The sequence below is a fragment of the Sinocyclocheilus anshuiensis genome, unplaced genomic scaffold (genome assembly GCF_001515605.1).
Source record: "Sinocyclocheilus anshuiensis isolate Anshui unplaced genomic scaffold, SAMN03320099.WGS_v1.1 scaffold13, whole genome shotgun sequence".
In the NCBI taxonomy this organism is placed as follows: Eukaryota; Metazoa; Chordata; class Actinopteri; order Cypriniformes; family Cyprinidae; genus Sinocyclocheilus; species Sinocyclocheilus anshuiensis.
This window is the reverse complement of record NW_015538026.1, coordinates 57,984-73,123: the sequence shown is the minus strand read 5'-3', so window position 1 is coordinate 73,123 and position 15,140 is coordinate 57,984. Positions and strand designations below refer to the sequence as shown.

At 36.2% G+C, this 15,140-nt stretch overlaps 2 protein-coding genes across 11 annotated transcripts in view; both read right to left on the bottom strand.

Moving 5' to 3' along the window:
* Positions 1 to 1,711: 1,711 nt before the first annotated feature.
* On the bottom strand, positions 1,712 to 4,076 carry LOC107678627 (pancreatic progenitor cell differentiation and proliferation factor A). 3 transcript variants are annotated; one of them, XM_016473990.1, is made up of 5 exons: positions 3,914 to 4,076; positions 2,625 to 2,702; positions 2,435 to 2,512; positions 2,219 to 2,315; positions 1,712 to 2,131 (listed from the first exon to the last, which is right to left on the bottom strand). In XM_016473990.1, the coding sequence occupies exons 2-5, from the start codon at positions 2,677 to 2,679 to the stop codon at positions 2,008 to 2,010; spliced, it is 354 nt and encodes a 117-aa protein (XP_016329476.1). In that variant the 5' UTR covers positions 2,680 to 2,702; positions 3,914 to 4,076; the 3' UTR covers positions 1,712 to 2,007. The 3 variants fall into 3 exon arrangements, with proteins under 3 accessions (XP_016329476.1, XP_016329462.1, XP_016329469.1); XM_016473976.1 differs by having other exon boundaries at positions 1,716 to 2,131; positions 2,625 to 2,720; positions 3,911 to 4,076; XM_016473983.1 differs by having other exon boundaries at positions 1,716 to 2,131; positions 2,625 to 2,721.
* A 654-nt stretch (positions 4,077 to 4,730) lies between these two features.
* The window catches only part of LOC107678582 (tumor protein D54-like), a 15,720-nt gene continuing 5,310 nt past the window's right edge, over positions 4,731 to 15,140 (bottom strand). For 2 of the 8 annotated variants that reach the window (XM_016473910.1, XM_016473945.1), the window contains 6 exons: positions 11,455 to 11,502; positions 8,600 to 8,701; positions 7,215 to 7,238; positions 6,839 to 6,883; positions 6,177 to 6,225; positions 4,731 to 6,033 (listed from right to left, as the gene is read on the bottom strand). In XM_016473910.1, the coding sequence (XP_016329396.1) occupies positions 5,965 to 6,033; positions 6,177 to 6,225; positions 6,839 to 6,883; positions 7,215 to 7,238; positions 8,600 to 8,701; positions 11,455 to 11,502 (337 nt within the window). In that variant the 3' untranslated portion in view covers positions 4,731 to 5,964. The remainder of the gene's footprint in view (positions 6,034 to 6,176; positions 6,226 to 6,838; positions 6,884 to 7,214; positions 7,239 to 8,599; positions 8,702 to 11,454; positions 11,503 to 15,140) is intronic. The other 6 variants (XM_016473952.1, XM_016473965.1, XM_016473919.1 and 3 more) reach the window with 5 other exon arrangements.

Sequence of the window (15,140 nt, the reverse complement as noted above, 5' to 3'; positions counted from 1 at the left end):
GGCGTACGCACATTCATGTTCTCTGAATCGTACTTATGCACTTTTGAGAAATTATCTTAGAACAAATTTAGGACGGTTTATACGCAACATTTTATAAATGAGGCCCCAGATTCCTGAATTGGAAACCGGAGACATTCCTAGTTCAGTGTTCAAAATATAATTGATATCTCACTTGTACAAACCCTTACAGAAAAAGCACATGAACTTCACATGTGCAATCACATGTTAAAATCACATGTGAAATATGTGAAACACATATGAAACTCGGTTTTGGAACATTTTCATGGTGTAACTGTGTGAAACACATGTGGACACGTGTGGACAATGTGATCACATGTGTTTCACATATTTATACCATGAAAATGTTCCAAAACCACGTTTCATGTGAGTTTCACGTGTGTTTCACATATTTCACATGTGATTTTAATATGTGATTGCACATGTGAAGTTCATGTGCTTTTTCTGTGGGGACAATATTTGTATGTTTTTGTTTTTTAATTACTCCTTTTCAACTTTTCAAATGTTATTTTATGTTTGTGTTTTTGGAAATAGGTCTTAACTATACCTAATTGGGCTTGCATTTGAGGCTTGCATTTCTGAGCACAAATATACTTTCTGCAAATGTAATTTTTGCAAGAGTAAGTGGTAGAGTTAAAGGGATGCTCAACCAAAAATGAAAAATCTCTCATCATTTACACACCCTCATGCCGTACCAGATATATGTGAATTTCTTTCTTCAGATGAAAAACGGTGTCCATATATATAGCCTATATGCAAGTGATTAGGTGCCCAGAAGTTGACGCTTCATATAACCCCAGTGGATGAATCAATGTCTTCTAAAGTGAAATGGTATGTATATGTCAGAAAAATAAACTATCACTTCCAGCCAATTGTCATGTGGATATTTGAATTCACGTTTGACATAAACATCAGCATGTGGTGACGTGGACGATTGGTCACCCTAATCTTATATCACATTCAGTCTTCAAAGGAAGGCTTAATACAGAGGCTTCAGCATTTAGCTACTACAGCAGGCTGGTAAAAATAATGCTCTACTTTAGGAAGCACAAACTGACCCTCAAAACTGGCTTTAGAGAATTGTTTAAATCGTGTTTTATGTAGGTCATGGTTACTAAAAAGAACCATTTTATTTCTTGGCTAATAATCAGATTTTAAATCTATGCCACATTTCTATGATTAGCAACAGATATTGGGGGAATTAGCTTTAGAAGTGTGCAAAAATACTTTTTCCTTCTTTTTGTTTGCCATTAACACCTTCAAGTTGTGCAGATAATCATGTCGCAGTTAGTTGGCTTCTAAAAACTGATTCAGTTTCTTGTTGCTGCATACAATAGATGCATCCAATGACAGCAAGTGTAGTGTTATATAAACGGTATTAGTGTGTCTGGTCTTAGCACGTGTTTTAATCGCACCAAAGCCTGCTTAATTCCAAACGTCTTGCACACAGGCTGTTGATTAACAGCTCATTCTCTGTAAAATAGCAGAGTCACTGAACAGAGACTTAGTGCTAATCCCTGTATGAAAGTACATTGATAGCCTAATAGTGATTCATCATAATCCATGCTAATTTCCATTAGCATGGATTATGATGAATCACTATTAGGATATGGATAGGATAGGATATGATCATTTCAAATCACATATTGTGTAATGACAGCATGCAGGAGGAATAGAAACTCTCACACCATACTTTTGGCTGCAGTAAGTAATTTATTTATAGCAAATATAAAATAATTGCAAAGTGCACCCAGTGATACAGTGACTTACACTAAAATACTCAAGTCATATGGAAAGCATATTTTTTGCCATTTAGTTTTACAATGTTGATTTGGTCATAGATAAAAAAAAAAAAGAGCACTATATAGCATGACATAAAAAGCAGCCGGTTTTTACTAAAAATAAAAAAAATGTGGCCTCCGTCGCCTGCTTCTGCCCACGGTGACTCCTGGATGAGAGGTGACAAGTGTGGAATTGGGTTGGGGTGGTTTATGAGGGGAGGGGGGATCCAGGTTCCTTCCCGGAGTCACTGCTCTCACTCATTTGTCTCTTCATCACAATCTCTCGGGCAACGCAGGTCACCTGACCATTTGTCACTGTGTAGGTGCCAGCTCTGCCAATCAATATCAAGAACACCTTGCATGAAAACCAGAACTCAGGAGCTGAGTCAAGCCAAACACAAAACATTTCTTAAACTCACTTCTGCTGGGATTCAAATCCATTGAGTGTCCCCATTTGATTCTGCTTCCCAAAGAAGAAGCTGGACCACCAGTGGCCAGAGTCCTGTCGTGCCAGACCTGCCATGGAATTGGACATTGAACTTTTCTATTCCTTTACAAGCCAACTATATCTTATCACATTTTTATGTGGATTTTTGGGTACTGACTGAGATGATAAACATCTTCAGATGATATACCTGGTGGGTGTGGAATGACCTCCCCAGTGTACTCCAAACTGCCACAGGAACTGTTGCTGGATGTAGATCCTATGCGCCCTGCAACATGAAGAAAAATTGATCACTAATATTGCATTTTATGGATCCTAAATTCAAGAAGAATATTTAATTCACATATTGATTATACTGTGAATGAAAAACATTTACTCACTTCGGTAGTAATCATGGGTGGCAATAAGGGAACCGCTGGATGGAATTGCTGCCATTTTCCCCGTCCTTAAAGTGTCAGCTGTGTGAAAGATGTAAATCTAAAAAAAAGATTTACAGCAATAATGAGGACTAATGTGTCTGAGGACGACAGCTGCATGACATGACAACAACATGGCCTTTAAATACTAGGGCAACTTGGAAAACATCTCAGGTAGGCAGATGCACGAACAATCTGTGCTGCAAGCCAGCACCCTCAGAGATTCAAAGAGGTTTTAACCATGTCTGGATCACACGCAAGGTGTCGCCTACATTTTCCCAACAGGTCAAAATGTGAACATTAATCAGTGCATTCAGAGAAGAACAGAACCCTTTTGACATTTGAGACAAGAAGGATGAAGAGAATGTTCCACTGAAACTGCACATGCATCCCTTCCTATTCTGTAGAGTGTGATGTGATGAGAACAGTTGCTTAGAACAGCCATGACGCCACTGCAACATGCATACAGAATAGCTCATATTTCATGACACATGACTATGAAAGTACCTGGGTTTCCAAGGTTGTCTGCTTGCAGTTGCTTTGAGCATTTAAAAGATTGGAAAACTAATTATATATATATATATATATATATATATATATATGTGTGTGTGACCTTCCTGATATTTCCAGGCTATAGATTATCCAAAAATCTAAATAAAGTCATGCACACAAAATAAGTGCATCTCCTTTCAACTGCACATTAAAAAAAAACAACAACAACAATTTAAAGGTAAGGTATGAATGTACAGCAATAATAAATAATATTGGCACACAGTGACTGAGTGATAGCACAATAATTAGTGTGTTAGTGTAGCTTTAGTTTCATATTAAGGACCTGCATACATCAATGTCAGGTTCCAGATGGGAAGAGGGATTTACCACGTGACCTAGTTAATACCCTTCTGTGCTACATATAACAGACGAGACGTTTAAGTCACACACGTGCTTTGAAAAGCTGGCATGCGCTAAAGGTTAAAAATACTAAGGAAAAAAATGTTATAGAAGTGTAAGTGCAAAAATACTAAGATACGCTGCCTTAAAGAAGGCTATGTCAAAATGTATGCTTTATCAGTTGCAACTAGGTGACTTCAAATTATTTAAAAAAATGTTTACAGTTTATTCATTTGCATGACCTCAGAATTACTGATATTAATAGTTTAGTTGTAAATAAAACGTAAACAATGGTTTTCCTTTCTAAACTGCCTGTCCAAAAAATAACATAATGATAATGAACTATTTCTTCATTTCCTTACCTTTTATTTTTGGTGAGTGCTGATGTTGGTAATACACCAAAAGCAAGGCTTGGTCGGGTAAATGCTAGGCGACGGGGCCCATTTGTAGTGTGGTTCTTGGGTGAGACCCTCCAAGGTCTTTCGCTCCTTCGCTCCAAATACTACAACACGTAGGGCGCATGGACAATTTATTACCTGAGTGACGATAAAGCCTCTCTCTCTCTCCTAGAGGGCGTGGCTTGGCAGCTAACTCGTCTCTGGCACACGCTGAGACGAGGTTTGTTCGCTGGCATGATATTGTGGGCGTGGCTTGGTCACTGGCAAGAGATTGTCAAAACAATGTTGTTTCAATAAAGTGAAGTGGGACGGGGTGTCCACGCTGCTAAACAACTCAAATCCACGTTAACCCCCCCATCAATCCAAACAAGGTCACATGCCTTGGAAGTTTTTTTTCTAAAGAAAAAAAAATTTGTGACGGCAAATCTAATATCCAATACTGGAAGGAATGAATATGAATGAATAAATTAATGAATGAATGAAAATCTTTACGTCCCAATCTGTTTGTTACAACTCTAATATCCAATACTGGGACGGACGGATGGACAAATATATAAAATCAAACCTTTACGTCCCAGTGTTTGATTTGTTGCAACTCTTAACTTAATACAATTTTAATAGAAAACCCAAATGAATATGGATGTTTGTCGCCACCTGCTGTCTGTTATAATTATTGACCATTTATTTTAAAGGTCATATCCATGATGTAATGCTGCATGAAATGGTTTATTCTGAAAGTAAGTATGTGCACGGACAGATCAAACCACAACATTCTCGTTAATTTCCTTGTCTTTAATAAACCCTGATCGTGTAGTACGTTACAGCCACAAAGCATCAAACATGTATACAGTAGTTAGGTCAGTATGGTAACATTCTCTTCCAGATCATTGCATGGACAGTACTCCCCATCAGCACAAAGAATCAAAAGAAAAATAATAAACTGACCAAAAAATTAATTAAAAACATATCTTCCATCACCTTACAGTGAAATTGACCTTTTGCCCACCACAATATTTGATTTAATATTACAATCATTACATTTAATCTTACTCAGAAATATTAGTCTTGCATCTGATTAGTAATTAAATAATTTATAAACACCATCTTTTCACCAGATTCCTTTATGCTCATTGTTACACTACTGTACTCTGGGGGAAAAAAAAGGAAAAATGCTAAATCTAAGCCAGACACTGCAATGTAACATATAGGTAACCAAGGGGAAAATATCCAGACAAAAGTTTTTCTTTTTTACTGAGAGAAAGAAAAACTACAAAGATATTCATTATGTGCCAAAAGAATAAGAATAATAATTAACCTCATTCTAAACTTTTTAAAGGTAACGAGAAGAAACGGTAGTATATTTTTTATGACCTGGATAACTGGGGAAAAACTCAAAACATACAAGACAATAAAATACATGTGAATAATTTAGTACACATCTTCAGAGACGATACACATCTGGGGCTCGAGTCATGTCACAAGGAAAGCTTTAGCACCTTTTGCCCTGAGTAACAAGCAGGGTAATAACCAGTGCAATATTTATTGTAGGAAGCATGTAACAATAATAAACAGTGGCCATAAAGCATGTTTAAGGACATTCTAAGTGTGAGTTGTGCAAACATTTCACCTCTTCATGCTGATCGTAACAGACCATTTACTACTGAAGTGTCAGAGAAGCCCTGTTGTTGGAAAAAATTAAATATTACAATACATGTAAAGGTAATTTGATGCACAGAAGAAAACCTAACGGTCCCAGAAAGGGTTATCCAGTTTTTAACATTCTAATTTAAGAGGTTTTGTTTGGCTACAATGCATTTGCAAGGGTGACAGCCTTCAGTTGTTAAAGTAATAATTATCTCTTTGCATGTTGGCATCTTAGTTTCTTAAAGCATTGCTTTCTGTCTGTACATTCATTTGAAGTTAACATAGCAGTGGAGAGACTGGAGTGTATTTGGGTACAGCGTTATAGAGAAATCACAGAGGTCAGTTCTAGGTCACGAGGTTGTGCTTCCTGCTCAGAAAGGTGTGTTGTTGCTGGTTGGTGAATGGTCACTCTCTCCATTTGATCGCCCCATTACTTTGTCCTTTGGAGGCAAAACACACAATGGAAGGAGTAATAAAATCATGAACAAAACATGAACATATATTAAATAACAGTTGTGCTAAAAGAAAAGGCTCAGCAAGAAATAAAATAGAAACCAATTAATGGAGAAAAAAAAGCTCTAACCTTCATATTCTCCACCTTGTCCTCAAAGGTTTTAAAGCTTGGTGAGTTCCTGAGAAGATATAAAAAAAACAATAAAAAAAAAAACAATTAGTAACTATAATCAAAACTAGCTAGATTTCCAAAATATCTTGAGTTTTTTTACATGCAACCTAAAATGTGAAGGAAAACGTTGAGACGAACAGACACCTTTAAGTCATATAAAGGAAAAAAGAAAGACCTTGTCTACCCGTTTAGGTGAAGCAGCGCTGACAGGGCTTAAACAGCCACACAAAGAGAAAAAGCATTTGCTTTCCATGCAGAAAAATAAAGCTGTATATGAAATAAATGTACCTACTATTAAAATGCTGAGGTCAAAATGCTGACCATGCCTTTGGTTCTACCTGATACTATCTGTCTTTTTGTACCTGATGTACCTCCATATTGCTTCTTGTGTAAATATGAAGTTATGACCTATTTTCTTTGAAAAGTGTATACAGATTAGTAGCAAATCGTTGACTATTCCATTAAAATTACAACAATATTAAATGTTACCATTAACAAGTATTACAATTTTTCTCAGCAAAGAAGTTGAATAAAAACAGATTTGTTCATCAGGTGAAAGAGAGTTCAGACAGATATTAATGTGCAGAGGGGAATGGGCAAGAGAAGGGCTGGTACTTTACCTCATAGCTGGCATACTTAAAGAGTGATGCATCGAAAAGTTGCTACTGCGGAGAGTAGGTTGGAGACAGAGTGAGCAGGGAGAGTTAGCCGAGCAGACAGCGTTAGCCGAGCACAAAGCAGAGAAAGAGAGATTGTAGAGCACAATGAAAAACTCATTAAAGCAAACTTTAGACAGGATATTATATCTAACATCGCTATCATAGCTATAGTAATTTAAGGTCATATCAATATCGTATCAATGATAGCTTTAAAGGTAGATTCAGATACATCAATCGCTTCACAGGTACCAAAGAATGCTCTAGAAATCGTCATAGGTCCAGGAGACTTCAAAAAGAAGACGGCTGCCATCAGTGCAGGCTCTCGTATAGCTCTTACCCAGAGTTAGAGTACGGCAGAGCCCTGAGCAGCCCGAATGCAGCGGTGTGGAGAAAAACACAGCAATAAACAAAAGAACTGCTTCAAACCTCCATCAGAACATAATATTGACATAATACATATACAGGACAGGAGAGAGTAAAATAAAAAAGTAGAAACAAGCAGTGTGCAAATACAGGTTGTAAAACAGGATGTTAGTTGACGCTAATTTACACTACCATTTAAAAGTTTGGGGTCAGTAAGATGTTTCTATTCATTTAAAAGAAATGTAACACTTTTATTCGGCATAGATGCATGCAGCTCAACTGTTTTCAAAAAATTATTGAGCAAATCAGCATATTAGAATTATTTTTTAAGGCTCATGTTACACTAAAGAGCAATGGCTGCTGAAAATTCAGATTTGCCATTACAGGAATAAATTCCATTTCAAAACATTAAAACAAATTGAAATATTTCACAGTTTTACAGTTTATACAGTATTTCTGATCAAATAAATGCAGCCTTGGTGGGTATAAGACTTTTAAAAAATCTTACCAACCCCAAACATTTGAACTGTGTACGTAACGTATCAGGTTAGTTAGTCAGAGAAGCAAAAACAAGGGTATACACGGGAAGCATAAACACGATTCGAGAAGCTATGCAAATTTACAACCTGTTTGTTTGGTGTCAAGTCAGAGCAGAATGTCTCATTTTGATAAGCTCTGTTCTTTGACATGATGTACAAAACAAGCTGTTTCACTGAAAAACACCACAGAACTCACGCTACTGGAACCATCTGGAGATTTCCCACCATACAAATACCTCATTATTATAGCTACTGACACTGTTGGCTATTAGTCCAGGTCTGAAGACAGATGCCTCGCTAATATATGTATTGAATCTGAATGTCTTTTACACACGTTTGAATTAGTACCACCGGTCCATTTCAATTTAATATTAAATCAAAACTGACCACAATTTCTTTTTAATGGTCTTATTGTGCATGATTAATCAGTGCACATTTTTTCAAATAAATTATTTTTCAGCTAAATCAAGTCTCACTCTATATTTTTCCTGAATATCCTTTTCACTTAAATGTCACATTACAGCAGAACAGTATTGAAAACTGAGAGGTGATAAATTTGATCCTAATAGGACCGGAGCGAAAAGTGGATCTGGACTCGGTTTGCTTTAAAATACAACTTCAAACATGAAGTCACAAAACTAGCTTCAAACATACAGTGCATAGGAAAAACAACCATCGTACAAGGAATCAGAGGAATCAAAGTAAGTTATAAAAAGAGAATTAAAAGTTTATGAGATGGGAGAAGAAGATGGGAGGTTGAGATAACTAGGAGGGGAAAAAAACAGTGAGAAGGTATGCAGAGGAGGAATATTAAGTTCACCTCATCTCTCCAAATTGGTTTCTGATGGTGGAGCCCATTGAGGAGAATGCAGCTGATGTCATGTGACCTGCCTGAGACAGAGTCTCCTGAGTCCTCTTATAGCTACAGAGTAGAGAGAGAGAGAAGAATTTCTACTTTTAGCAGTTGTCAGTTATATTTTGAACACACCAGTTGGCATCAAACTACAGTAGCTGACAGCTCAGACAGAGGCAACTAAGAACCAAGCCAGCAACATAAAACATCACTTTAAAGGTGAATGCATCAAGAACATGTCAACCTCAAATCTGCAATTGCCTGCTAACCTCCGCAAGTTATGGAGTTATTGTTATGGAAAAAACACAATAATATAAAAGCAACATAAAAGTAGTCTGTACAATTTGTTCACTATATATACACTACACACCGTTCAAAAGGTTGGGGTCAGTAAAATGTTTTGAAAAGACGTCTCTAATGCTCAGCAGGACTGCATTTATTTGATTAAGAATACAGTAAAAACAGAAACTTTGTGAAATGCACAATTTAAAATACATGTTCTCCATTTTAAAAAATGTAATTTATTTCTGTGATGGCAAAACGGAATTTTCAGAAGCCATTACTCCAGTCTTCACATGATATTTTAGAAATCATTCTAACATGCTGATTTGGTGCCCAACAAACATTTCTTATTATTTTCAATGTTGAAAATAATTGTGCTGCTTAATATTCCCGTGAAAACCGTGATACATTTTTCAGGATCCTTTGATGAATAGAAATTTCAGAAGAACTGCATGTATTTAAAATATAAACCTTTTGTAACATTATAAATGTCTTTACTGTGACAATCCTTGCTGAATAAAAGGATTAATCTTAAAGACCCCAAACTTAATGCTAGTGTAAATTATAGCTAATGTATGGGTTCAGAAACCTTGGTACTGCATACATTTTTTTTTGTAACCACAGAAAACAATGCATATAGGTTTGGGATGACATAAGGCTGAATAAATAATGACAGAATCATCATATCTGGGTGAATTATTGATTTAAGGGAAGTAAAAGCTAACAGGACTAACTATCTAGACACCTGTCTGTTAATCTTTTTGCACCAGATGCTACTGTCTGAATTTTATTGTACAGAATCTGCACCTGGATTGAACAAACATCATTGCTCTCGATTACACACACACTAAATACAATTGTGCAGACTCACAGACAACTCCACACTATTCATAAACACACAAACAGATGCACAAGCATGTAGCCCTCACACGGTCCTCTAATGACCTTAGGTAAGGCTAAGCCACTTTGCTTTGGGAAAATCCCATCATGTGTTCTCCAAGTCAGCTTTCTCAGCACATGCCCCAAGCACAAACATTACACCCTTCCCAAACTGCACAACCTGCCCTTTCTATGTAGTCTCAAGGTCTGAGATCAGACGATATCGCAGGGCACCGATATCTAATGATGAGACACATGTCTGACAATAGGGTTAAGCATATAGTGGCTGTAGATCTGGGTTGGTAACACCATTAGATTACTATGCCCATAAGGAAGATGCCCCCCTAAAACATTCCTTATTAAAATGATTCTTTATTACAGATAAAGTAATAAAAATCACCCAGATACTTTGTATCAGAGTAAAACCTTTATGTCCTTCCATTCTTTCTGATTTATGATCTGATCTGTTCGACATCAGAGGGGTCTAACGGGTCACACTATGACGCTTAGGAAACTTTGTGCTAGTTTCACTTAGAAGCTTGTTGTTTGGTTTCTTAAACCATAGTGACATCAGTGCTGTTACAAGATTGAAGTCTCTCAAACAAGTGCTGAGTGCTACTTTAATAGCCTATAATAACATTGCATGAAGTATCATCTTAACGTATTAACATACTTTACCAAGTGTAAATTAATTTTTAATTTTACTTATATAATATATTAGGCAACACTTTATTTTTCAGTGTTCTTGTCACATATGTTTCATGTACTTAGTGTTGTAATAATAGTAAATTATGCATAATTACAAGCAACTAACCCTAAACCAAAAAGCCCTAATACTAACCCTCACCCTAGTAAGTGCATGTTGTTTATTAATATTACTTACTACTTAAAGGGGTCATATGATGTGATTTCAAGTTTTCCTTTCTCTTTGGAGTGTTACAAGCTCTTGGTGTGTGTGTGTGTGTGAGGGGAACAGGGTCACATCACAGGAGAGTGAACTGCCTGTCAGAAATCATAGCACGTCAGCTGTCTTAACCGCGGCTTGTGTACTGCATCATCACTGTGTCCGTCACGCGACTCTGTTGCCCTTTCGGGCTTGAACTGATGGTAAAACTAACGACATTATTAACTGTCTTGATATTTACTTTGAAAGCTTGAAGCTCGCGATTATGGTAAGGGGCGTTACATTTCCGACGCGTGCTTGTGGTGTTCGGCCAATCACAATGCACTGGGTCAGCTGGCCAATCAGAGCAGACTGCGCTTGTCAAAGGAGGGGGTTTTGTTGAAAACGACGTGTTTGAGAGAGGCGGGGCATAGAGGACCTACAATAATGTACAGTATTTGAAAAATAATGTGTTTTTTGAACATTAAAGCATGTCAACATATTCGGTTACACCAAATACACAAAATAATGATATTTAAAATAGCATCATATGACCCCTTTAATTATAGAATTACTGTTACAAGGACACCTTCAAAAATTAAACATTTTTATATGGCAGTTTGAAATATTTAACAAAACAAAACCCCCAGAAAAATAAAATCCACAGAAAAATAAAACCCATATTGCAGGCACCCAATGCAGGCACATTTTGAACATTTAAAAAGAAAATGTATTTAAATATAAAATGACAAATGACAACAACAAAAATCAAACTCACGCATTAGAGCGCCCAATTTCTTCAAGCGTGGATGAAGCTGTAAGGTATCTACAAACACACATTTCCACAGTATTAACAAATAATAATATACAAAAGTTCTGTTTAAATACTGTGAACTTTGCACACTTAAACAAACTTTTGGATGTCAAAATATTTTGACAGTAGACCTCAAATTGATGATACATTTCTTAAAGGGCTAAGAAAGGGATGGTTCCTGACCAGAACACAAGTCTAAACTTTAAAGATGACATTACCAGAGTTTAGACACATTGATCTGAATGCAATTCACTTCAGACACATCCACCTAGGAATGTTGAAAAACTCACAAAACAGGTTTGACTTCTCTTTCAAGTACTTTGGCTTAGCTGTTTAAAACCCTGCCTAACACTATATGTGAGCTCTTTTTGTATATGCATCAATTTCACATTACTGAGCAATAATCTCAAAATATTCTGCTAAAGAAAATTAAAAACCCTCATGTTTCCATTCCTTTATTTATGCACTGAGGTCTGATAATTTAGGGAAATTGTAGAGAAATGTTATATCTAGGTGGAAGGGAAGGTCTGTCCATTCAAACAGTTTTCAAATGTTCACATCTGCCCCTATATGAGCCAAAGACCCAACAGCACATGTCTTTAACCACAAAAGGCTGAAACCAGACAAAATGGTCAGCTGAGCTTGACATCAATAGGAAAATAAGGGGAAAATTTAATATAGCTGAAAGGTTATTTTGTGCTTTTGGTTTGTCACATTGAGGAACGTTCCTCAACGTTACAAGCAAAGAGGACAAAATACCCTTGAATTCTAATTTCCACTGATTTTGTTCTATTTTCACTCACTTCACAGAGCATTCGAAGCTTGCCAGCTTCAATGTTCAAGTGATATAAATCAGCACCAATAAAACATGTAGCTTGATTCGTGAACTTTATTATATCTCCTAATTATTAATGATGTCGTAAATTATCTTTTATTTTCTTTTATTTTTATTGACTGATTGATTAATTGAGAGCTGGCAAACTCCCGTTTATAGAAAGGGAACATAAAAACTAGGGGTGGAACTGTTCGCGGAAAAAAATCTCCACACACGGTTCGGCACGCACTAGGACCGCGGTTCAACTTAAATCTGACAACGCATCTATCTGTAATATGGTTTGCTATAAATAACACGTAAAACAAACAGGGTTCAACTAATGTATGTTTCTGTTGATGGATGCGCATTCTGGCTTCCCAACAGGCACGCGCAGAGGCTTGAAAACTTGAAAAACACACACAAACCATATATATTCGCAGTCTTCATGTCTTCATGTGTTTATTGTCTTCATGTCATCAGTAAAAACCTTTCTGCTATTTATTCAGCTCAGCTACAGTGATAGCCTGATGCTTTTGTCTATATTAGGGGTTTCCTGCACCTCATAAGTTATTTCTTCTATGAGTCTGTTTTAAACTTTCTGCGCGAGAGCGCCCTCTGGCTTCGAGTATGAATGAAACATGCACTCCTTATATTCACATCTCATTTTGGATAGGAATAAAACGTCAGGTCATGCATAGACTATTGTTATTGTCTCTTTGAATTTAAATCCAGATTTAAATCTAGAAACATCTAAGTTAACACAACTGCCTGGGCAGGGGATGAAATATTTATTAAATATTAAAAATACAGCTAAAGTAGTTCTACACAGCAGTATAAACAAAGGTGCCTGTTCTCTTTCGTTCTTACTGTTTGATTGGGAAAAGTTTAAAGGGGTCGAGGGATCTTGTCTTTTATGTTATCTGGCTAAAAACTATTCATACTTTGAACTATTAGGCCTATTATTACAGTATTTATTTAAAAAAACGTAGAGTGCATTAAAATAATTATAGCACTGATAAAACTGATTTTCTCATCCTACGAATTATACTTATCAATCCTGTTTTTATTATCATTATCATTCAAAACATTATATTCAGATAAATTCAGAACAGGATTAATATAGAATTCTCTATCATTAGCGGTTGTAATTACATCAGCAGATTCGGCACATTCACAATAGAAAAGCGGCGCTTTCACGTTATTTTATTACAACTGTGAAATTACAAACGAAAAATACACATTCTGAGACATGAACTGAAATGAATTGTGAATTTTATTAACATTAAATCGTCCTCCTCCCATTTTCACCTCAAAATTATGGGGAAGCTGTGCCTCCCCTGACGAGCCGCCACTGAAACTCAATAATAATAATAATAATAATAATAATAATAATAATAATAATAATAATAATAATATAATTCAGTTTGTAATTTCTGAGTAATTAAAAGGTGCAAAGAAAAAATTACTTTTAAACTTAAAATGGTCTTTTCTGTTCTGTGTTTCTTTTTCAAAACTGCGCCACGGCATTTGCTGCTGTATCAATACAGAAGCATCAGTTTCAATACACGTCTCAGCAAGGAGCACAGCCTTGTTTTAAAGCCGTGCTCCATGTGCCCCTTTTATACTTTGAGCACCTGCCCCTCCAAAGGTCTCTGCACGGCCCTGCTTCCCAATACATTACAACAACAGTGATGATGAAGAAAAAAAAACAAAAAACGTGGACAAACCATTCACTCTTGTTCAATGCGAATACCGTATGCTGGAATATGAGCAGTCATTTATTCCATCATCATCCGGGTGCTGATAGCGTGCACAGGTGAGACCTGAACAGCACACGTTGTTATCTGTGTTTAAGCTAAACTCATTTAAACTTTGCCAGTTTAAACATTTAAGAGCCAGAGAACGCGAGCTCGCGCATGCAGTGAGAAGATTTGTGCGTGCACTCATCCGAAGCGCGCAAACCCATGCCTCAGAACTAGGGTGGTGCGATATGGAAAAAAAAAAAAAACCTATCGCGATTTCTTTGATCAATTTTGCGATTTCGATTTTAATCACGATTTTGACACACACAGACATGCTTTACAGTTATTAATGCATTCAATTAGAATTTGAAACATATTTCCAAAAGAAAACCAATTAGAGCTTTATCAAAAAGATAGTTGTGTCCAATGTTTCTACATTTTTCATGTACATGTTATAATGGCTTTCTTTCATGTTGTAGACCACGAAATATCAACTGATTTACAGTTGAGATACAGGATTTCACAAAAACAAAATAAATTATAAAATGATAAACCTCACAACTGAGCGTTTAAACCAGGGGTGAGTCAGAAGAATAAATTATTATATTAATTTAAAACGGGGTTATGTGGGTGAATTTTTGCATTGATCTGAACAAAAACTAGACTGGTATTGAAAAAATGAACATTCATTCTCTGCTAGTAGGAGGTGCTTTTGGAACGTCAGAAATATAGAATGAGAAAAGTGTGAAAAAATATAGCCTATACTGACGAGGAAAGTCACTCTCTAACTCGACTCTAACCATTGGGCCACGACTTCCCCTGTAAAGGGGCTTATACTACTGTTTCAGCTATTAAAATAGTTCAGTTTTGTATGTAATGAAAAAGTGATTATATTGCGATTCGTTTTTTTATAAAGTAAATTTAGAAAAACGTTTGGAGCATTTTTTGTTTGTTAAATGTAAGTTTTTCTTTTTTTTTTTTTTTTTTAAGTAACGGCCAGCGGCACACAGTGAATTGATAATAGCCTATATGTTTGATCAATTTAGCCTTCTCAAATCATCACGACTTGCCTAAAATAAAATCTATATATATAA

What these genes read in the sequence shown, in the direction of transcription:
- LOC107678627 (XM_016473990.1), bottom strand. Translation starts at nt 2,679, where the DNA reads ATGGCAGCAATTCCATCCAGCGGTTCCCTTATTGCCACCCATGATTAC. An exon ending in CACCCATGATTACTACCGAA is followed by an intron (nt 2,513 to 2,624) that starts GTGAGTAAATGT and finishes TTCATGTTGCAG; the next exon opens with GGCGCATAGGATCTACATCC. An exon ending in GGTCATTCCACACCCACCAG is followed by an intron (nt 2,316 to 2,434) that starts GTATATCATCTG and finishes ATTCCATGGCAG; the next exon opens with GTCTGGCACGACAGGACTCT.